Consider the following 23,455-nt stretch of genomic DNA (forward strand, 5'->3'; position numbering starts at 1 on the left):
AATAAAAGCACAAAGCCATTCACCGTAAAAACGCCAGAAAAGCATATTTTGGAGAAGCCACTACACATTATATCAAAATATGCTCTGTTAACATTTACTTTAGCGTTTTAATATTACTGAATTTGGTTTCATTTACTTATTCCCAATATGATTTATATCTATATCGATATCTATCTATCTATATCTACATGTTACAGAAGCTTATAAGTGTAAATATGGAAATTATGGATGAATAACAACAGTCTTTACTCCTTTCGCAATCTTTTAATGCCATTTAGATAGTCAGCGTCACAAGAAACTAAAACCAAAATACAACTTGTCCCAGGTCCATTGTTTGTGAAAGAAACCAACATAGGATTTTATAGTTTATAGTTCATCAGCTACTGCAGCCATCAGGAAAAACTCTGATTTTCTGAATAACAAAAGAATAGTTCCTTATAGGTATCATGGTCTAGTATAAAATCTTAAAAAATAGATGAATACAAAATTGAAGAGGAAGAGAAAGTCCCTTAAACAGTACTATACATTACAACTATCTGCCTGTAAGCAGTTATTATATACAATTCTCATCATGATGAGTGAGACACTTTATGATTAAAATTTAACCTATAAAACTGTGAAAACAATTCAAGGGTAATAAGTCAGAATTTTTTTCATAAACATTATCACTATACTAAAACTACAATAATAAAAAAAGTTTAAAATTTCAATCATAAAGTACATGACATTACAAAGAGTACATTATCTAATCTTTGGCATATACACATCTGGTAAGAAGAATGGAAGCTCATTTGTAAAGACAGAAAAGAGAAATGAGATAGCTCTCTCCACAGTAAACAATTATTCAAAAAAGTAGCCATTTTAATTTACACTGATTCCTTTAGATAAGTACTTTAACATTCAGCTGAATGCTCTTCTAACTTGGCACATGGCACGATCAATAAGAACAAAAGTTTAACAAAAATCGAGGGGTACTTTGATCAAAATCTGAAAGCCAGTGGTGAATTGCATCAAATGGAAAAAGTTGAATAAAGGCCCACAGCAGTTAGTTCATACAGACATTGTTTAAGCTATGGTGATACTATAGTTCCAAAAGCATTCAAATTAATTTTTTGTGTATTACCATATCATACTGAATTACTATAATATGATGACATGACAATCTGCTCATATTGATGAACAAGCTAGGACTGCTCAGATTTCTGGATAATAAATGAGAATACTACTGCAACACCTCCAAGCAGAACTTTTGAAGTTTAATACAAAGCTTGTAACCTAGAGAGCCCCCATTATACTTATGTTTAGCACATTAAGGATGCACTGATTTAAATATTGATTGTAATTCAATAGAGGAATCACTTTATTTCAAACGACTGGTGTCTCAATTTGATTTAACCCTAACCCTAACCCAAAGATATTTTTCCCAAGCCTCTTTAATAGTCTTTGTGAATGGGGCAGATTCATTTGAAAACAAATCTGAATCTGGGGTTTGTGTGCTCATAGAAGACAGAGGTCTATGGGAAACCAAATGCTTTTCCTATCCTACATTTGTAAGGAAACCCTAATAAGAATCATGCTCAGTAGCCACCATTCAGATCATTCAAATCCACACTTCCACTTAGTAAGTACCATGTTAACTTGAAGAGCTGCAGTGGTGAGCCTTTTGTCAGTTTCCACTTGGTTGAGTAAAACTGCATTGAGATTCTTGAACTGAGAGGTTAAGATGTTCCTCTTGGTTTTTGGGTGGCATTACATCTCTCGTGGCACCACTTGTCTCTTCTGTTGTGACCATTTCCTTCAGCAGATCCTCTGAATTCCACCCGCGGCTTTTGCAGAATATATAAACACATCCAAAAAGTTCAGGAAACAGTGACATCACATCAACTTTGGCTGCATCCTCGGCACTGCAAACAGAGAAATAAAATTATATTACAAAGAAAATCCAAGACAGTTAGTTGCAATCCCTTATCAGTTCTTATGTCTACTAGTTGTAACTAGTTTAACCAAATAGTGATCTTTTTCGTCTGTTTTAAGACTTTTTAGACACCTTAAAAAGTTACAATTATCCATTGATGGACATTAAAAAAACAGATAAGAATAATGTTATTATTTCTAGTAATAATTGTTGTGACAGCAGCAGCAAAAAGGGAACAAAGTAAAGGAGTAGACACTGGCCACCAACTAATCAGTAAAATACTGGGGAATACATGAAGTGAATATGATCATTAGAAAAAAAATCCTTGGATTCTTGAAAACTTCTATGTTCCAAAGACTAGGACTTGCCAAAATGTCAAAGTCTTCAGAACATATTTTAACACTTTTGTAACCTCAAAACAATGAAGGTGAATGGGGCTGTGTTTATGTGTGTGTGTGTGTGCTCAGAAGGAGGTTTTATTGTAATTAAAAACTCAATATGGTTGCATTTTCATAAGCAAGCAATTACACCATGTCTTTTGCTGTTATGTGACCTTTGAAGACCGTTCACCATTTTTAACTCAGTTTAACTTACTAGTGCTCACGGAGGATTCGTATGAAGCGAATTAATCCCAGTATGTTTTCAGGGTAGGCTTTTCTCTTCTCCTCCATCTTCTTGACCAACTCTGCTGGAAACTAGAACACAAACATTACTTTGTTATTATTATTCTTTGTGATAAAGTAGACTTCAGGAATGTAAAACAATGTGGGGTTTCAAATAAAGACTAAAGAATTAGAATGTAAAGTGGAAATCACCTTTTTTTTCCACTGACTGTAGGATGCATTCCCAGCACAGCTTTCCAATGAAGAAATTAATTCCTGCCCAGCTTTTCGACAGTTTTCCACCTCGTTCCTGTTTCCAACCCTTCTCAAGTATTCCACTTTGCTGAAAAAAGATTGTACATTTAGGGGGGATTCTTGACAAAATACAAACCTGACGTTTTTGTCATATGGACAGAAAATTGTGGCGCAGACATGCACAGAAATTGAGAAATAACAGCAACTGAAGAAAAAGTAATCACAGCATTTGATTTTTACAAGCCCTGTTACATGGCTTTCAAATCTTGTTAGCGCTATACTAGCTCCACAGCGATAAAACAACAGAAAAAGAGATTCTACCTTGTCTTGGGCCAGAAGAAGGGATGGCTCAAGCATTCATGCACTGTAGGTCTGTTCTTTGGTTCTTTATTAATCATCCATTCGATGAGATCCTTTGCCACCACATCTTGAACTTGGTCCAAAGTGTACGTCCCTTTTAAAATGTTGCTTTCACGTTCAAAAGGATTGTCACCAAATGGATGGTGTCCTCCAGAGAAGATGTAATAAATCAGCATCCCCGCCACCTTAAAAGTTAGCATAGCAGTTTAATTGAGTGATTTTTCACCTAATCGTCTAGAAAATTTGGAAAAAACTGAGGAAATTAACCTGTATATCAGTGCTTGGCTTGTATCCTACGACATTTTGTTCTGATAAAGTCTCCTTGGCCATCCAACCTCTTGCTCCTGCACAGCCTGTATAATAAGTTGTTTGGTCATCAGGCAGACGTCTACTTATGCCAAAATCAGCTAATTTTGCTCTTCCAGTCACATCTGCAAGATAAATGGTGTAGATAGATTTTAAAAATCTCTATATATTGAACAACATAAATTCTAATATTTATGTATACGTTGATTTCATTTAGTGAATTACATGTTTATAATTTTTACTTCTCTTACCAATCAAAACATTTTGTGGTTTGAGATCCCGGTGAAGAATTGGAGGATTTTGACAATGAAGCACACTTAAACTTTCAAGAACCTCCTCGACAAGTATCTCTGTCTGCAGACTGTGATGATTTTGTCTGATATATTCTTCCAAGGTGTATTCACAGAGTTGAAGACAAAGATATCCAAAGTTGTCGTCCTCTGCAAAGTAAGTGTATCGCACAATACAAGCATCATCGAGCTCTGGAAGTCGTAGAAGTCCTTCTTCATTCTTCAGCACTTGATAGTTGCTTTTAGACATTCTCTTGATTGCAACTTCAGTGCCATCATCTCTCAGCCCCAAGAAGACTTCAGTACCATCACTTCCCTTCGCTATGCGGAAATCTGCATCATTTACATAAATGATGTTCTTAATTCTGGTGAGTTTACGTTCATCGGTGCTCACAACCTTCTTTAATTTCTCCCTCCACCTCCTGCTGACTGGTAGCCATGTTAGTGTTACTGCTGATTGTTGTTGTGATTTCACAACAGGAGCTGCTGCTGGATCAGCTGAAGTACTAGAAACTTCATTTTGGTCTTTTTGCTGTCCTGACTTCTTCCTTTTTTTCTTTTTCTTTTTCTTCTTTTTCCTGGATTCATGTGAGACTGTACCATCCTCACATTCTTCATTTGGTTTGCTGAAGTGATTTTTCAATCGTCTGAGCGCTTCTTTGAGCTTGTCATTCATTTTCATATCTGCAGATGTCAGTATGTCCTCAGGCAATGATGTTATCCCCACTGATGGAAAGATGTTAACAGCATGTTTTACTGAAAGCAAGTTTGCAAATATGCCATATGTGTAGATTCTAATGTCAGAGGAGTATTGATCTTTCACAAAAGGAGCAATTATGTTGCATAACTTCTCAATAAAACTGTGATCCCATTCATTTGTGCCTTTAGTTTTCTGTGTTATCACATAGAGTGTTTTCTGAACTTCTAACAGCATATCAGGTCTCGCTTCTGTGCAGAGTCGTTCCAGTAGTTGGGGGATTATACGTAGTGCTTGCTCACTTGGTATTTCTTCCATTGTGCAGAAAAGACAACGTAAAGTAATAATTGCCAGGTGCACATGCTCCTGAGGAATCTTTGGAAAGCGACTCACTGCCCGTGCAATGTAGAAGTTGAGAAAGCCAGGGTCCCTCAGCCATTTGATAATATGCTGGCAGCATTTTCCATCATCTGGCCCTGGTAAAAGTGTTTCCATCACAGTCAGATGGGTCTGAGGATGCTCCTGTAGCAAGTTACCGTCAAAGGTTTCATTCTCTTCTTCAGATATTTTCTCTCGGGCAGCAATTTCCACATGCAAAAACTCTTTTAGTTTGGAGCACAATTCATCTACTTTAGGTGTAAGGTTATCGAACATCTCAACAATCTTTTTATTGTGACTGGTATGTTCAGGGTGAGTAGCTGGTAACAATGTTACCAATGCATCAGCAGATAGGAGCTCTTTCATGACATCCCCCCTGTCATTGATGGCAGCACATTGCAGTGGTGTCAGTGGGTGTTGAGAGCGTCCATTTGGATTAGCTTTTCCTTCTAGTAGTCTTTTCACAAACGCAAGAGGAGCTTTAGACAATGAGACATAATGCAAAGGTGTTAAGTTTTTTTCTGACACTTTGTTTGGGTCTGCGCCCTCTGTCAGTAGGAAAGCACAAATCTCTTCCTTGCACTTGACAACAGCAGCAATCAGTGGGGTCACAGAATCTCCCAGCTCTTCACATGTGTAAACTTCATTTAAGCCATTATTGCTCAGTAAATTCTTCAGCTCCTGCAGGTTGTTCTCACTGATACATTGCAATATATGTGCTGTTTGTGACATGACTGCAGGATGATATTCAATTCACTGCTTCAGAGTATCTATGGGAAGACAAAAACATGAGGTTACTGTTAGATGCCATACAAAACTTCTTACTATCAATCGGACCAATATATATGGCCACCATTCATGAGATTGAATCTTATCTTATCTTATCTTATCTTATCTTAATCATCATCATGAAGACAAGGAATGCTATCTAACTAGTCAGGAGGTGTTTTGTTCTTTCATAAATATCTATGCACTGAAAACACTTTAAACATGCGTTTATCTTGATAAATGAAGACATTCTACATTTACGTCTGCTTATAATTAACAGGAAAAGGCAGCCGAGAAATACCCAGGCTATGTATATTCCTTTACAGTCACAGTTTTTTAGCTGATAAACCCGTTAATAACAATTGCTGGTGTCTAATAATTTAGTTGTATTTCATACAAAAGTGCTAAAAGAAATATCACATAGTTTTCTGATTCAAGAGCACTTTTATTTTTTATAACAGAAACATGTCCTGTACGGAGGGGATCAATGGGAGGGGTAGGGGGTCCTCAGCAAAAAAAAAAAATATTTTCAACGTTTATGATCAGTGTCAGTCCATATGCTATATTGGCCAAAATATAATTACCACATTTTTTCAACCCTTACACATCAGTATCGGTATCAGTCTACAAAATCTCTAATCTAAGTTTCTGTTTCATTTACACATCGTAACGTAAAATGGCCTGGTGCCAGGTCGCAATGAAAGAAACTGGATGTGGTCCCACATGCTCATGTTTCTAATGAAAGCTAAGGAGTTTTTTTTTTTCATCTTTACCAATGGATCTAAGAACACAACAAAAACAACATTTAAATAACAATGTGTGTGTGTGGGGGGGGGGGGGGGGGGGGGGGGGGAATAAACTTCTCACTTCTAGACAAATTTGTGACGTCATGTTTCCGCATTTAATGTAAAAACAAAACAAAAACAAAAAAAACCACTCAAATCGCAAGCAGCTCCCTTTAAGTTAATTCCAGACGCTTTACACAGTTAAGGCAGCACTTCACAAGTTACAACATGAACATCCCATCAACATCTTGCTGCACTACAGGCGAACATCTCGTTTTTAAAGGCGCAGTGAATAAGCAACACTGAGGCCACCATATTTAAAACGCTCGGCAAGCTGTGCACCAGGTGACAGTTCATGTCCAGAGACTGTGGAGCTGAACTTTCCCAAGTGTAACCACACCTTACACCAGTAAAGTTTAAAATCGACATGCACACACCCATTATGGATGTCTGTCATAAATCACATCCACCCGCACATATATGACACTACTGTTTTCCCGACACATTAAAAAATAATTAGCGTGACTTATTTGAAAGTTTGTCCTATAAAGTTCCCGTATTCAGGCTTGCAACTAGCAAGTGAACTTAATCAGCTCTGTAGACTTGGAAAGTTAGAAAAAATATATAACTTACACATCTAAACGTCAAGGCAGCACGATGTCCTGAGAGTATGGAGGAGCCCTCTTCTCAACTTTTCAGCTCACTCAGGGTCCATGTTACTGTCTGTAAAGAAGCAGCTGAGTGTCAGCTTGTCAATGGCTCCTCTCTTCTTTCCGCACTCAGCAGCATCTTCGGCTTTTCTCTTCTTTTTTGACATGACACCGGAAAAGCAGGGTCGACACACCTCTCATGTAACGTCACTCTCATGTTCAAATAGGTTGGAGTTGAGCTGCCCGCAGTCCATATGTTAGGTTTAAGTAACGCCCCAGAGTGATGCAGGAAACAGCATGAAGTTATTCTGTGAAAAAGGCTACCCACACAAGGTCATGGTCATGACCCTCATGAAGGCCACAAGCTGCTGACTGCAAGAGCGGACTCAACCATGGGCACCTATCAGAGGGGGAGAGGGTCCCTGAGAGGCTTGAATATTGCTTTAGATTAAATTTATATTTCTATAGGGCCCTAGATTTGGAAAAAGAAAGTGCAAAATTCCTAAACGTGACTGGAATTGAGGGTATTATAAACCCATCTTTGCACTCACATATTAATTAAGTAATTTTGAACCAATATTTGAGGTCTCTACCACTAATGGACATGAAGATATTATGAATAAAACAAGGCATATTAGTGATTTAGGGACGAAAATAGTTAATGGGTAACTAGAAGTAACATAAAAATATACATGGAAATAACTTAATGCATGGACATTTAATGTATTATTAGATAAATATACATAATTAAAACTATTTATATACAATCAATGAATTAAATGCATTGCTTTGTAATGTATATGAAAATGCAGGGTCTTCCCTTATTATCTTTTCTTATGTGTGTCCCAGCCTCTATTCAATAGAGCAGCTAAATTTTATTTTTATTTTGCAAAAATTCAAATAACTTTCTTGAAAATTATCTACTAGAAATTACCTGTGACGAAAACTATTATTCTTGTTTCAACAAGTATATGAGTTCAGTTTACATACACAGCTTTCTAACATGCAAACCATAAAATTATATGTATGTACACATTGAGCCCTTTAAGTGCAAACACATTTAGTTAAACGTACCTGTTCAACATCTGCATTAGTATTAGCAGTGTATTACATGTTGAGCATGTGAGGCGATAATAGCAGGCAAAATGTGACTGAACAAATTTCACCCTGGGGTTAGGATCACCAGCTGTTCAGATTTATTGTCTGGGAACCATGAATATTTCCACCACATTTGGTGCCATTCAGTCAAGTAAATTTCACTCTGGACCATCCCACGGAAAATTTAAAAAATCCATTGACAATATTTTAACTGTTATCAGTGTATCAGTCAATCAGCATTTCTTCCTCACCTTTCACAGGTCCAGAAGAAGGGATGACTCACTTTAGGTCTGTTCTTTGGTTCCAACCATCAACCATCACTTTCCTCCCAACACTTCTTAATCCGAAGCTACACCCTTTCCTGCACTTGGTAAGTTGATAAATAACACAGGAAGCTCTGGACAGGAAGATAAACCTCTGGTTATGGTTCTAAGTCCAAACTTAAATCCTATTGCTGTAATGTATGGTATGTTTTGTCCACCCCACTGCAAGAGTGGACTAAACCATGTGCACCTTTCAGAGGAGGACAGGGCCTGACAGGCTCTAATATTGTTTTAGATAATATGAATAGTCTGCCAAACTATTTATTCAGCCAAATGAACTTTTAATTGTAGGCTTTTTCAGGGCCCTTCCATGTTGGGGACCTGGACTTTGTTCCACTATTTCCCTCATGGCTATAACAATGACTATTTACAGTATGATGTAAAGCCCCATCATCAGTTAATGTGGCAAAATAAAAGTACAATACTTACTTATATGTTAGTGACTTACTGTTCGCGTTGGAAAAAGGTGACTATTTACAATATATGTACAAAACCTTTTTGAACTTCCTAGTCTTGCAATAATGATTTCTAGTGCAGTCTTTAGGCACAGTATTACTTAAGTCTTGCTGTGGGATATGATAATAACTATTACATTAGTCTACTACATTGCTTTTTTCCCGTGACTGCTTGTAAGACTCTCAAGTCATTTTTGAAGTCCTTTATACTTTTTGAAACCATCTTTACTTCAAGTCACTGGGTTGAGACTCTTGAACTGGGACACCAAGGTGCTCCTTACACTTTGGGGACGGTATTACAAAGCTGGTGGTGTTGTCTTGTTTTCGAAACATTTCCTGCAGAGGAGGCTCCGAATTCCAACCTTGGCTTTTGGCAAACTTGTAAACACATCCAAAGAGATCAGGAAATATTGTCGTCACATCATCAACTTGGGCTGCATCCTCGGAACTGCAAACAAAACGGAAACTTTTCTAATTGCCTCCATATTGCCTCTTGCTAAAGTAATTGTAAAAAAAAAAAAATTCCATATTGATAGCATCAGCAAACAGTGGAATGTAATTTTATGTGAAAAAATGTTCAGTATGCAAAATATTAAAGATGTACGTTGTTGTATTAAAAGGTTCAATCACACAACACTCTCAAAAAAGAAAAGTGTATAATTATTGCTTCAGTCTAGCATTTATATTTTAAGGCCCTGTGTCACATTTCAGTTTCACTCACTAATGCTCATGGAGGTTGCGTATGAAGCGCAGTAATCCCAGTGTGTTTTCAGTATAGGGTTTCTTCTTGCTGTCCATCTTCTGGATCAACTCTGGTGGAAACTGCAACACCAAAAATAATTAGATCTGAAGACGTGTTTAGGAACACAGATGTTACAGTAGTTATGTCATACTCACCTTAGTTTTCCACTGTTTGAAGGATTCATCCGCAGCACATTTTCCCAGTGAACAAATTAGATCCTGGTCAGCGTTTCGATACTTTGCCACCTCCGCCCTGTTGCCAATCCTTCGCAAGTAGTCTACTCTCCTGAAAAAAAGTTTAAGTTAGCCTAAATGAATTGCCAAAAAAAAAGAGAGAGAAAAAACTAAAAAAAAAACCCCAAAATATATGTGCTACTTAAAAATTGTGTTCGAAATGAAAATTGATGTTTTGCTATTCATAGCTTAATAGGCTTAATAGCTGAATAGGCATGCATTTGTGAAACACAAGAGCAAAAGTGTAACAGTCTAGTTTAAGGAATAGATTTTATTTCATGAAGCCAATGGCTGCTTTAACTACAATATTATGTGGAGTCACAGCTTAAGTTACAAAAAAACTTGTTCAGCACTTGCAGTTCTAATGTGTAGGAGTTCGTTCTGGCTAATAGCACAGTTTATGATAGTTTAAGCGAGCATCAGCAACTCACTACAACACTAGTAATTATCAACCCAGCCTTGGAAGATACCCTTACCCTGTCATATCGTGTGATTTACTCTGTGGCTTTTAGCTCACAACCTTAATTAAGACATATCTATGTAACAACAGGATGTAATAACAGCATTCATGGTTTTCAGAGAGTGAATCCTACTTATCTTGCTAATTCTCCTGAACTGACCTCAAATGCCAACAGGGGTTTATCATTTCTGGCTTTCACTGAAATCCAAGTTTTCACTTATCCTGTCTATATCAAGATCTCCTGAATGGACCGGCAAAGAATACATTCATGGTTTGCAGAGGATGAAGTGTAATGTGGGTTAACTGGAATCAATCTAACAGTCAATCTCTCAGTCAATCAGCCTCACCTTTCACAGGTCCAGAAGAAGGGATGACTCAAGCATTGTTCCACTTTAGGTCTGTTCTTTGGTTCTTTATCAATCATCCACTCGATGAGATCCTTTGCCACCACGTCTTGAACATAGTCCAAGGTGTACCTCCCTTCATGAATGTGGTACTCATACTCATAGGGTTTATCACCGAATGGATGGTGTCCTCCAGACAGGATGTAATAGATCAGCATCCCTGCCACCTGAAGAATTTACAGAACATATTAGCAGTTAAGGAAGTATTTTTCACAAAGTCATCAACTAAGGTTGTGTAGCTGAAAAACAGACCTGTATATCGGTGCTCGACTTGTATGGTATGTTGGTTTCTCCTGCTAAAGTCTCCCTGGCCATCCAGCATTTTGTTCCTGCGCTGGCAGTGCGCAAGGTTGTTTGGCCTTTGAGTAAACGTCTGCTTATCCCAAAATCAGCTAATCTTGCCCTCTCTCTAACATCTGCAGGAAAAATCACATGAAAAAAAAATGATGCATGATAATTACAAATTCGAATATTGTTGCTTTTTTTTAAAGATAGTGTTGCTTTTTTTTCTGAAATTAAGACAATGCATTACATTATTTCAGTATATTTCTAACTTGTCTTACCAATCAAAACATTTTGTGGTTTGAGATCCCGGTGAAGAATTGGAGGATTTTGACAATGAAGCACACTTAAACTTTCAAGAACCTCCCTGACAAGTTCCTTCATCAGCAGACTGTCATCAGTTTTTCTGATATATTCTTCCAAGGTGTATTCACAGAGTTGAAGACAAAGATATCCAAAGTTGTCGTCCTCTGCAAAGTCAATGTATCGTACAATAAAAGGGTGATCAAGCTCTGGAAGTCGTAGAAGTCCTTCTTCATTCTTCAGCACTTGATAGTTGCTTTTAGACATTCTCTTGATTGCAACTTCAGTGCCATCATCTCTCAGCCCCAAGAAGACTTCAGTACCATCACTTCCCTTCGCTATGCGGAAATCTGCATCATTTACATAAATGATGCTCTTAATTCTGGTGAGTTTACTTTCATCAGTGCTCAGAAGTTTCTCTAATTTCTCCCTCCACCTCCTGCTGACTGGTGGCCATGTTTGTGTTACTGCTGATTTAGTTTGATTTAAGTGAGACGGCTTTACACTTGAAGTTGATTCTACAACAGGAGCTGCTGCTGGATCAGTTGAAGTACTGCAAACTTCACCATTTGGGTCTTCGTGCTGTCCTGACTTCTTCCTTTTTTTCTTTTTCTTTTTCTTCTTTTTCTTGGATTCATGTGAGACTGTACCATCCTCACATTCTTCATTTGGTTTGCTGAAGTGATTTTTCAATCGTCTGAGCACTTCTTTGAGCTTGTCATTCATTTTCATATCTGCAGATGTCAGTATGTCCTCAGGCAATGATGTTATCCCCGCTGATGTCAAGATGTTAACAGCATGTTTTACTGAAAGCAAGTTTGCAAATATGCCATATGTGTAGATTCTAATGTCAGAGGAGTATTGATCTTTCACAAAAGGAGCAATTATGTTGCATAACTTCTCAATAAAACTGTGATCCCATTCATTTGTGCCTTTAGTTTTCTGTGTTATCACATAGAGTGTTTGCTGCACAGCTTCCCAAATATCAGGTCTCTCTTTTCTGCCAAGTTGTTCCAGTAGTTGGGGGATTACAGCTAGTGCGTGCTCATTTGGTATCTCCTTCATTGTGCAGAAAAGTGCATGTAAACTATCAATTGCGAGTTTTACATTCTCCTTGGGAATGTTTGGAAAGCGACTCACTACCCCGTCAATGTAGGAGTTCACATTTTCAGTGTCTTTCAGCCATTTCATACTTGCCTTGCGGTATTTTTCTTTATCTTGTCCAGTGACATTAAAGAGTATTTCAATCATGGTCAGGTGGGACTGAGGATCCTCCTGCAACATGTGACTGTCAAATGTTCTGAACACTTCTTCAGCTTGTTTTTCTCGCACAGCGATTTCCATCTCCAGAATATATCTGATTTCGGAGCATAGTTTATGTCCCTTGGATGCCAAGTCCTGAATCATCTGAGCTATTTTTCTATTGTGAATCATATGCTCAGGATAAGTAGCAGGTAACAATGTTACCTTTGCACCTGCAGACAGGAGCTCTTTCATGACATCATCCCTGTTATTGATGGCAGCAATTTGCAGTGGTGTGAATGGCTGCAGGGCACATCCATTAGGATTAGCTTTTGCTTCAAGCAGTTTCCTGACAAATGTAGGTGGTGCTTTTGATATTGAGACAAAATGCAAAGGTGTCAAGAAATTTTGGGAAGCAGCATTTGGGTCCACGCCCTGATGTAGAAGGTAAGTACAAATATCTTCCTTGTGATTTACAACAGCAGCAATCAGTAGGGTGATATAATCATTGCACTTTCTGCATGGGAAGACTTTATGAATGTCACTGTCCGTCAGTGATTTTTTTAGTTTCTTGAGGTTTTTGTCAGTTATACACTGTATTATAGGATGTGTTTCTATTGGTTGGACTGTCAGTTGGAACTGTGTGAAAACATTCATTTTTTGTTTCAGATTACCTGTGGGAAGACAAAATGATATCATTGTTACAACATTTGATGCCATTGTACACTTTAGAAAAACAGCCAAAAAGCTATTATTAGAATTTTAGATTAAATGTTCATTATGTATATACAGTGGCATGCAAAAGTTTGGGCTCCCTTGCTTAAAATGTCTGTTACCGTGAATAGTTAAGTGAGCAGATGATGAACTGATCATCAAAAGGCATAACGGTAAGGATGACACATTTCTTTCATATTTTTGGCAAGATTACATTTTTATTTCCATCATTTACAGGTACAAAATAGCAACAAAATGAAAAGGGCCTGAAGTAAAAGTTTGGGCACCCCATGTGGTCAGTACTTAGCAACACCCACTTTGACAAGTATCACAGCTTGGAAATGCTTTTTGTAGCCAGCTAAGAGTCCTTCAGTTCTTACTTGGGGTATTTTCACCAATTCATCCTTGCGAAAGGCTTCTAATTCTGCAAGATTCTTGTGCCATCTTGCATGCATTGCTCTTTTGAGATCTATTCACAGATTTTCAGTGATGTTTAGGTCGGGGGACTGTGAGGGCCATAGGAAAACCTTCAGCTTGCTCCTCTTGAGGGATTCCATTGTAGATTTTGAGGTGTGTTTTGGATTATTATCTTGTTGTAGGACCCATTCTCTTTTTAACTTCAATATTTTTAAAGATGGTATGATGTTTGCTTCCAGAATTTGCTGATATTTATTCAAATCCATTTTTCCCCCTAACAATGAAATGTTCCCTGTGCCACTGGCTGCAACACAAGCCCAAAGCATGATCGATCCAGTGTGTTCTTTTCCTGGAATTCGGCACCCTTTTTTTTTTCCACACATACCTTTGCACATTGTGGCCAAAAAATTCTATTTGGACATCATCAGTTCACAGGACTTGTTTCCAAAATGCATCAGATTTTTTTATATGTTCATTTGCAAACTTCAGACGCTGAATTTTGTGGCTGGGATGCAGGAAAGATTTTCTTCTGCTGACTCTGCCATGAAGCTCTTATTTGTTCAGCTGTCGCTGCACAGTTGAACAGTGCAGCACCACTCTGCCATCTGCTAAATCTTCCTGAAGATCTTTTGCAGTCAAATGGGGGTTTTTATTGGTCTTTCTAGCAATCCAACGAGCAGTTCTTTCAGAAAGTTTTCTTGGTCTTCAAGACCTCACCTTGACCTTCACTGTTCCTTTTAACTGTCATTTCTTAGTAACATTACAAACTGAGGAAACAGATACGTGAAACACTTTGCCATCTTCTTGTAGCCTTTTCCTGCTTTGTGAGAATCAATTATTTTATTTTTCAGAATGCGAGGGAGTTGCTTAGAGGAGCCCATAGTTGTTGATTTTAGGGACAAGTTTGATGAGTCAGAGAATTTATACAGCTGTGAAATCTGCATCACCTGGCCTTTCCTAGCGATGAATGTGAAAAAGCCATAGCTCAATAAACTAATTAAGGTCTGGAAACTTGGTAAAAGTTACCTGAGAACTCAAATGTATTGGGGTGCCCAAAATTTTGCATGGTGTTCCTTTCCTTTTTTCACTCTACAATTGTGCAAAACAAAAATAATACCCAAACCCCGCATAAAATGCTGAAAAGAAATGTGTCATCTTTAACTGTATGCCTTTTGGTCATCAGTTCACTTAACTATTCACAGTAACAGACATTTTCAGCAAGGGAGCCCAAACTATTGCATGCCACTGTAGTGGCTTCAGAGAGCTTTTAAAACGAAGTCTACAACAAAGTGATCTGAATATCGTTGTATTTTATTTTCAAGTTTCATATTTGAGGGTAAAAGTTCGTTTTGCTTTTGCTTTGTGAAGCTTAAACATAATTACAATTATCTCTGTTGTATTTTGATGGATAATTCAAAACTGAGATTACATACACCAGAAACCATCATGGCTACAAACTGTGTGCTCTGTGCTAGCATATGTGCAAAATTTACTTCAACTTGCAAAATAGATTTAGCCTACTGAGAATAGTCAGGAAACAGGCTAAGCTGTAGTTTAGATGTGCCTCACTGCTGAGACTTTGAACTTCCTCATTCAGACAGGTGTTGTATGTGTGTTTCCCTGTTGATATGTTTCCACTTAACCCTAAAGTGACCTTATCTATAACCCCAAACAGTATTTGTGTTACCCCTATTATCACCCAACCAAGGCTGGGGAGGGAAACATTCTTCGAAGGACGGACAGACTTTGACATAAGACCTAACAAGAATTCAACATTGAATTTTCAACTGTAAAACGCAATAAATAATAAATTACACTGGTTGTAGTCGGTACAAGAATGAAATCTTGTGTTTGTCAGTTCATTATGTTGACTACAAATAACCATAAGAAGATATATTTTACAATTCACTTTTAAGGCGAATATTGGAAGAAATCTAGGGAAATTAACTTACAGTGTCGAAGTGGAGTGTCCCCTGTAGTATGAATCACATCTATCAAAACTTAACATACTGTACTATTCCTGTTCCTGTTTCTTTCTCTCTTTGTCTGTCTATCTCTCTCTAGCTCTTTCTTGCTCCTCCCATTTACAACAAAAGGCTATGTTCTGTACTCCAGGAAGTGAGTGGAAGAGCCCTCCCCTTCCTTTTCTTCTTAAAGTCACTACACACACTGTTCTCTGAGTGACCCGCCACAAAGTCTGACTACACAATCTGACTTGATAAAAATGTTGACACCCTCATCTGAGAGCATTCTGTTATTACCATGCTTACAGCCATCTTAACAAGCAGAAAGCTTTTCTGCCTTCAGTTTTGCATCTCAGGCTTCCCTTCCTCATTGGTGAAGGTTGTTGGGGCTGTATGTAGCCTGAAAGGACTGAAAATGGGTACTACCAACTTTGTTTCAAGGTAAAAAAAAAAAAAAAAAAATCTTTATTTACCTTCATAGTTAATATTTCCTTAAAAGATGCAGAACATTAGCTATCAAGATATAAAGTATGCTTCTTATAGAGACACTAAAATCAAACTAACTTATCACTAGGGATAGTACATTAATAGAGGTTCACAAATTCTATGTAAAAGTCTAGGATGTATTTGATTCGTTATTATATTATTATCTCCACCAAGGAAGTTATGTTTCCACCCATGTCCATTTGTTTGTCAGCAGGATTGACAAAAAAGTACTCAACTGATTTGCACTGAACCCCTTCAATTTTGGGGCAGATCTGGATCATTCACTGTGTATTTGATTCTTTTTTCTCTGAAGTCTGGTTTTGTTTTTTGACATCGGCCTTGGTCTAGCATAGTAACCAAGTGGATTATAATTTGCTCTTTGCTTGGTTGATTTCAAGGTGCTTAAATGGAAATGACATTTATAATAATAATAATAATAATAATAACAATAAATACACCCTCCCGGGTTTGTAAATATGACAGATCCATTTCACATTATTCATACTCATCTGACAAATTGTTCATATAAAAATGTTGATTAGTGCAGCTTTAAGATCCAATGATGTACTTTGGTATTTTGGAAGTAAAATAAAATGCATATTATCATTCATATTCATATACGTTCAGCATAACATGTCGGGAGAAAATTAACTTTAATATTAATATTGTTTCATAAACTTAATGATCAATACATGATAAAACACATCTCACAATGATATTTTTACACATTTATTTTGATACACAACTGATTAAACCTACAGTATATCTTGAGAATAACATTCAATATGCTTAAAACAAAATCATAGAAAAGAATCTGCATGTTGTAAAGCTTGCATATTCCATTATGGTTTTTTTTTTTATATATATATATATGCAACCATTCACTTAATAAGTAGAAGCCCTTTTAGACTTCTGAGTTTGTTAGGTTCATTTAAAAGGAATTTGGCAAACACCCTTTTTTGAATGTCATGCTCTTGCAAGCTGCGGTAACTTTTTTTTAAGTAAGTGCAAAGATCTGTTTGGATTTTTGTGTGACAAACAGGTAGTGGCATTGACGTCTTTATTTTATGTACATTTTGTAGCTTGTGAGTCAACATTCAGCATTTTCAAATAACAGAAAGATTGAAAAAGTCTTGTTGTGGATATATTTACATAAATTGTGTTTCCTTCATTTTTGGACAAATTATGTCCTCTATCAAATTTATTTATTTGAGGCCACTGACTTCAGCTGTGAGGAGCCTTTTTTAGTGATAGCATAAAACAAAAGTTAAATTCTGTCAGTAGTCCAATAACTGTGGTTATCTTTTCAAACATGTAAGTAGATTTAATTTCCCTGACATCACCTAAACACAGGTCCTTTTCCACTAAATGGATAAAAAAGAGCTTCTATCTAATTTGCCACTTAAAGTATCTCTGAACTAAAAGGTATCTAAGGTTTTCTAACCAGGGATTTTCTATTCATATACATCTCTGTAAGAAGGCATTAGATATATCCAGTCCCAAATAGTTCATCTCTAAAAGAACCACTTCTATTTTTTACTGTATGCAATATAATATATAGCACCTACAGTAACATTTTCCACTAAACAACTACACTCTAAGGACTGAAATCTCAGCTTTAATAATTAAAGGTTTGTGCTTTCAAGACATTCCCTGTAAGAAAAAAAGCAAGGGGATGTGATACCTTATCACGGCCAGAGGGAGGCACTGTGGGTCCATAAGAACCCAGAAGGCAACATCCTGTATATTATCACAGGGTATGAGGACATGAGGTAAGTGGCAACCAACCTTGTTACATCCTCAGTTGCCCCAAATGAGAACAAAACAAAACTTGTAATATGGTATTTCTTTCAGGTCCCGGTTCATTGTTTTGGGTATAAAACCATTAACGTGGGGGATATTAAACCGAAATCTATACACCCAAATTGAACAAATTATGTTACATTTTTTTCCACCCTTACGAATGGATAGCTGGATTCAGGATGATACCAGCTATTTTGTATAATTTCCAGCCCTACATACTCCCTCCCTTAGGCTTTCTAAAATACTAGTATCTTTGAAAGTCTGTGAGGATGGGTAATAGGGCAAGGCCATTGAGAAATAGTCAAGACACCTTGAGATATTCAAATGAAACATAATGAATCTTGGCCCAGGTCTTATTTGTGACAGAAAACTATGGATGGATTGCCATTTACTAGTTAAAAAACTCTGTTCTGGTTTGTTCTTTTCACTTCACAAATGTATCTTTTTAGTGGAAGACGTTCGATTGTGGGAGGGGCAATAAGGCACAGACCCTCACAAGCTCAAGTCGATGATGATGTGCTCAAAGATCTGTGTGTTTCCCTTGAAGCTAGAGGCAAAGATGAAGTCCCTGCGGTCAGTGGAAACCACAGTGAAGGAGCGTGGTGCCTGGATGTACACCTCCTTGAAACGATCAAAGAGTTTCTTGTCATCATCCCACAGGTAGATCTGTGAGAAGGTGAAATCACTTCCCAGGGCCAGGTAGTAACGTTCTTTGAAAAAGAATGGCTGCAGAATCATGGAGCCTCGTGACGGTAAGGCCTGGATCTCTGCAAACTGTTTGGCACCCCAACGTAAAAGTTTGGAGTCTCCAATATAGCGTGTCATAGCCAGGTAGAGCTCCCCCCTGATCCGGAAGTGCTTCAAAGCTACTACATCCTCCATGTTGGGGATCTCACCCTGCAGGACAAACTTTTGGTTGTTCCTGCTCCACTGGTAGATCACAGGTACCTGGGAGCGGCTTGCCAAGATAAGGTGGGCCTTCCCATCCAAGTCCAAGAACTCTGCATCTGTGTCACGGTACCACTCATGCAGTGACTGGTACGAATAAAAGCCTTTATCGTTCCATTTGTAGAGGGTGGACAGGCCTGCTTTTGAGCTGTCAGCAATCACAAAAAACCAGTCAGATCCAATCTGGAAAGCTTCAATGTCATTGGGCTTGGAGATCTTGGACACCTCAATGTCCTGGAACTTGCTGAACCTGCTTTGGTCCTCATCAAACCTGTAGATGTGGGAACCACCAAAGAGCTGAGCCACGATGACAAACACCTGGTCCTGGATGACAACTGACTTGCACCCCACAATGGACTGACCTAAAAGGCAGTGAAAATGAAATAAATTAGGCTGGTAACATGAGTGTAAAACTCAACTAGGGTATTCTGAGACAGTCTGTGAAGACATTGTCATACCTGTGATGTTATCATAAGTCCTGAAGTTCATTTCTATGTGGTCCCATTGGAAAACCATACAGCTCTCAATGCTGGGAGCAGCAATAGCCACGTAGACATCATTCTTATAACTGAATGTGTCAACAGAGAGAGACTCGGATGCCACAGATTGATGGAGAACAAAATCTGTCAAAAGGGACATCCCAAATAAGATTTTCCCGCAAATTAACAAGCTCTTAAAAGTAAAATTGGCAACATTAAAAGGATAAACAGAGAAAACAACACTTCTGCCCCTTCTGTAGATGCATACTTGTGTAAGATGTAAGTCAGGGGTAAATTGGATGATACTGTTGCCAGTTAGACTAGAGACAAGGCCAGCTGGCTCAAGTGTTTCTCACCCGTTGAGATGCACTCATTGTGCAGGCTGGTCATATCATTTAAACGCTTGTCCTTCATGTCCTCTGGTCCAACACACATGACATCCGACACTGTGGCATTGGTGCTCTTCAGCCACGTCATCAGCCACTTGGCACGGCAGTCACACTCAAAGGCATTGCCTCGCAGGTCCCTGCAGAAGGGGAGAACTGTATGTCATTGCTGAGAAACAAAGTATACAAGGTAGAAGTGAAGAAGAATAAAAAGAGGAGAAAGAAAATTTACATTGCACACAGGACAAATTCTTGAGGCAATAAAGGATGTTAGTCTATGCATCTCACTTAACTGAGTGACAGACTTACAGCTCTATCAGTGAGTCCAGGTCACTGAAGAGGTCCCTGGGCAAGGCTTTAATGTTGTTGTTTGCCAAAGACCTAAAAACAGCAGCCGTAAATCAATACAACAAAAACTACCCATGTAAGATAATTATTATAGATAAGTTTCAAGTAAATGGGTGAAAACAAGATTTACATATAATGTGCAGAAATATCTGGGTAACTAACATAAAAACTTTATCATCTGTATTTCTCCATAAATGTTTAATGTTGTTACCTGTAGTCTTAATAAAATTGAACTATTTAGCATCACTTCTTTAGTGTCACAATTACTCTACATTAAAAATCAGTTTAAGCAAATTATTAGTTTTACTCCATTAAAAAGTCTTTGCAACATACAAGTGAGTCAAGTCCCTGAGTCCTCTGAAGGCATATTTGGATGCAGTCTCTATCTTATTGCTCTCAATGAACCTGTGGAAGATAAAAAGAAAATACTGTGAATTTTGTGATCAGTCTGGAGTATGTCACATCTGCAGCTTGTGTATCAATTAAAATAATGCACCAAAGAACTAACTGCATACAACTGACAATGTTGTTGGGATATTATAATTAAGTTTTCAAAAATGTTGCTTGTCGCCAATCTTTGGTTCCCTCTCAAAACACATGACAAAAGTAGTCATACACATACTAAACACAATCAGCACCTGTTCCTGACAATAGGGAGAGAAAGTGATCATGTCACCCATCCATTCCAGTGGTATTCAAGTCTCTGGAAGAAACATTTAGACTTTAATGGAAATGATACCGATTCTGGTGAGCTTTGGGTAGGTTTAGACTAAAAATTGTACTAAATACTCTGGTAATGAATAGGTTACATCATTTTCATTAAAACTATTGTAAAATTGCATTTCAATCAGGCCTGGGGGATTGTAATAAACCGTGATGAATACATCGGTATCTTTACTGATACAGATATGTAATATGTTTTCTAGAAATTTGATGGGGACAAATGACTGAAGATTCTTTACTGGGGAGAAAAAATAAACCCACTAGAGGGCGTACAGTCGACTCTAAGAGACCAACATCCAACCACATAAACTCATGCCCATAACAACATTCCTAGCAGACTGTTATGTTAAAGGGGGCAGTTTTACCCAGCTACAGATGATTACTTATTTGCATACACACACATATGTATCCAACATTGGTAGTTACAATACTAATTCACTGAATGTCTTTGCATCAAATTAATTTCAAAAAAGGTACAAGAACTTACAGGTATTCCAGATGTGGAAGGCCTGAGAATGCATCATCCCTTATAGTTGTCAGAGAGTTAGAATTCAAAAGCCTGTAATGAATAATGAAGATGTGATGAAATTTCTCACATTGTGATTTAGCTTGTTTCACAACAACACCATCAAATCAGTAGGTAAAAGACAGCCAACTCCAAATAAAGTCAACTCCTAGTTATTAATGCTGACACACGTAAAATCAAGACTGGACACATTGTAACTATACCAAATAATTTCTCCTTCGACCTCTATCACCATGTCAGCACATTGTTAGTAGATCTAAGAAATGTCAACAAAAACACTTCTTACCCAACAAATGCAAAACACATTAAAAAACAGTGACACACAAACAAGAAAACCAGATAATTAACCAGAACCAGATAATTAAATAACCAGAAAAACAGATAATTATAATGTTATATATAATTGACACATGCCACTATATATCAAGATGTAACACATGCAAAAGACTCTTATCTCCTGAAAATAGTAAATTTCATCATAGGGAACAGTATGAAGCCAACAAAAAATAAAAAATACAAATAATAATAAATAAATAAATACAAAAACAATTTAACAAAACAAAACACTAATTTGTAATAGCAACTGCACTGACCAAATAAGATGTAATGCATCATGTGTGCCATCACTTTGGTTAAGGGATCTATATCTGCCACGCCTTTGTTTGTGCTGACAACCCAGCTATCACTAGTGAAGTAACAAAGCAGACTGACAGCCTCTGTTAAGTACAGTGGGTATGGGACTGCACTGTAGGCTCAAGACTTGATTTTCATTATTTGCAGGTGTCCAACTGTTTGAAAAGCCCTCCCTGCACTAAACAGACTTATAAGGTGCATTACTGTAGCAATATTACAGCAGAAAGTTAGTCACAGGACATGTGTGCTTCAATAGCATACACGCCTGAGTGTTTTCTTGTGTGTATTGCAGCTGTATATGGTCAGATCTATGATTATTAGGCTGTACACAGTCTGATGCATTTTCCAACCGAAACACCCACACTGAATGGTATATTTAGGCTTCTAAAGTAACCAATTTGAAATAAGTTTTGAAACCGAAGTGTCCCCATATTTTTGTCTTGACAGGAGCTTTTGCCATAAGGTTGGGCCCATGGATCCTTATCATAGAGAGGAAACGAGAGGCAGCTGAAGTGTTCTTACAGGAGCTGGAGAGATGGCATGTGAGCAAACATAGCCTCTCTGACCTCAGAGAAAGTCCCGTTGACGATACTCCTGAAAGGGAGAAGCAGAAACGATGAACATGAAGCCACCAAAGCAAATAACGTGCTGAGAAGTGATGAACTGGAGAAGGCAGGACTGCATCGCCTTTCAACCTCAGCTCTTATTAAGATGGTGTACATTACAAAATACAGCCGGGGACGGCTGGATCCAAACTCCACAAGCCTATACTGCAGCATTTTACTCAAAAAAGATCATCCTTGAAGTATATGTTTCGTGAAAAGATCACATGGGGAGGCTACTCACAAAGAATTGATTTCGTTTGGGTTGATCCTTGGGACATAGGAGGACCCGACGCAAATGATAGACTCCTTGGAGCAGCTGCATGTTGAAGGACATCGGAAACCCTTCTTCAGATGAGCCGGCTGAGACAGGCAGCACAGCGACACAGACAGCAATGCCCAGATCTTGACAGTTGGCAGCATCTTCCTTGCCGGGCTCGCATGTGTGAGGTTCTCTGAGAGCACCGATCGAGGCAGATGGCACCGCGCGTTTCCACCCTGCACCATGAAATGCTGCACTGGCTCCCTGACATCAGCAAATCAGCTGCAGCTCCCCTCCGTCCACTTTCATTATTTATTAAGCCAGAGCTCCAGCTCCAGTCTAACTGTTGGTTCAAACGACCCAAAACCGTACATGGCAAAAAGCAAGGCGTCCTGAAGCAGCCACAGCGGATCTGCAGACATGTACCTTTCATATGCACTTAATGTTGCGTTCAAAGAAGCGCGTCAAAGCATGCAAACGAACACAGGCGGCATTTATCCACATGCAGTTTAATATACCAGCAGATGTACCGCATGTAGATTTGAAAAATAAAACTGGAATGATCTCAGTTATATATGCATGTGCATTTTGTTGCCAATAATTGTCACAATTAGAA

General features: G+C 38.0%; 2 protein-coding genes across 2 annotated transcripts; both read right to left on the reverse strand.

Moving 5' to 3' along the window:
• Positions 1 to 244: 244 nt before the first annotated feature.
• LOC139621295 (uncharacterized) lies at positions 245 to 15,785 on the reverse strand. Its single transcript, XM_071477634.1, has 13 exons — positions 15,632 to 15,785; positions 11,285 to 13,222; positions 10,974 to 11,137; positions 10,665 to 10,888; positions 9,780 to 9,909; positions 9,604 to 9,704; positions 6,990 to 9,330; positions 3,690 to 5,573; positions 3,400 to 3,563; positions 3,094 to 3,317; positions 2,731 to 2,860; positions 2,510 to 2,610; positions 245 to 1,904 (listed from the first exon to the last, which is right to left on the reverse strand). The coding sequence occupies exons 2-7, from the start codon at positions 13,203 to 13,205 to the stop codon at positions 9,108 to 9,110; spliced, it is 2,763 nt and encodes a 920-aa protein (XP_071333735.1). The 5' UTR covers positions 13,206 to 13,222; positions 15,632 to 15,785; the 3' UTR covers positions 245 to 1,904; positions 2,510 to 2,610; positions 2,731 to 2,860; positions 3,094 to 3,317; positions 3,400 to 3,563; positions 3,690 to 5,573; positions 6,990 to 9,107.
• A 1,051-nt stretch (positions 15,786 to 16,836) lies between these two features.
• lgi2a (leucine-rich repeat LGI family, member 2a) lies at positions 16,837 to 23,209 on the reverse strand. Its single transcript, XM_071477635.1, has 8 exons — positions 22,822 to 23,209; positions 22,498 to 22,569; positions 21,304 to 21,375; positions 20,427 to 20,498; positions 20,055 to 20,126; positions 19,716 to 19,885; positions 19,339 to 19,503; positions 16,837 to 19,242 (listed from the first exon to the last, which is right to left on the reverse strand). Exons 1-8 carry the CDS (start codon positions 23,082 to 23,084, stop codon positions 18,425 to 18,427), a joined length of 1,704 nt encoding a protein of 567 aa, XP_071333736.1. The 5' UTR covers positions 23,085 to 23,209; the 3' UTR covers positions 16,837 to 18,424.
• Between the last annotated feature and the right edge of the window lie 246 nt (positions 23,210 to 23,455).

This window comes from Trachinotus anak, unplaced genomic scaffold, assembly GCF_046630095.1.
Source record: "Trachinotus anak isolate AG129_WGS33_773 ecotype Australia unplaced genomic scaffold, CSIRO_AGI_Tana_v1 ptg000005l, whole genome shotgun sequence".
NCBI lineage: Eukaryota > Metazoa > Chordata > Actinopteri > Carangiformes > Carangidae > Trachinotus > Trachinotus anak.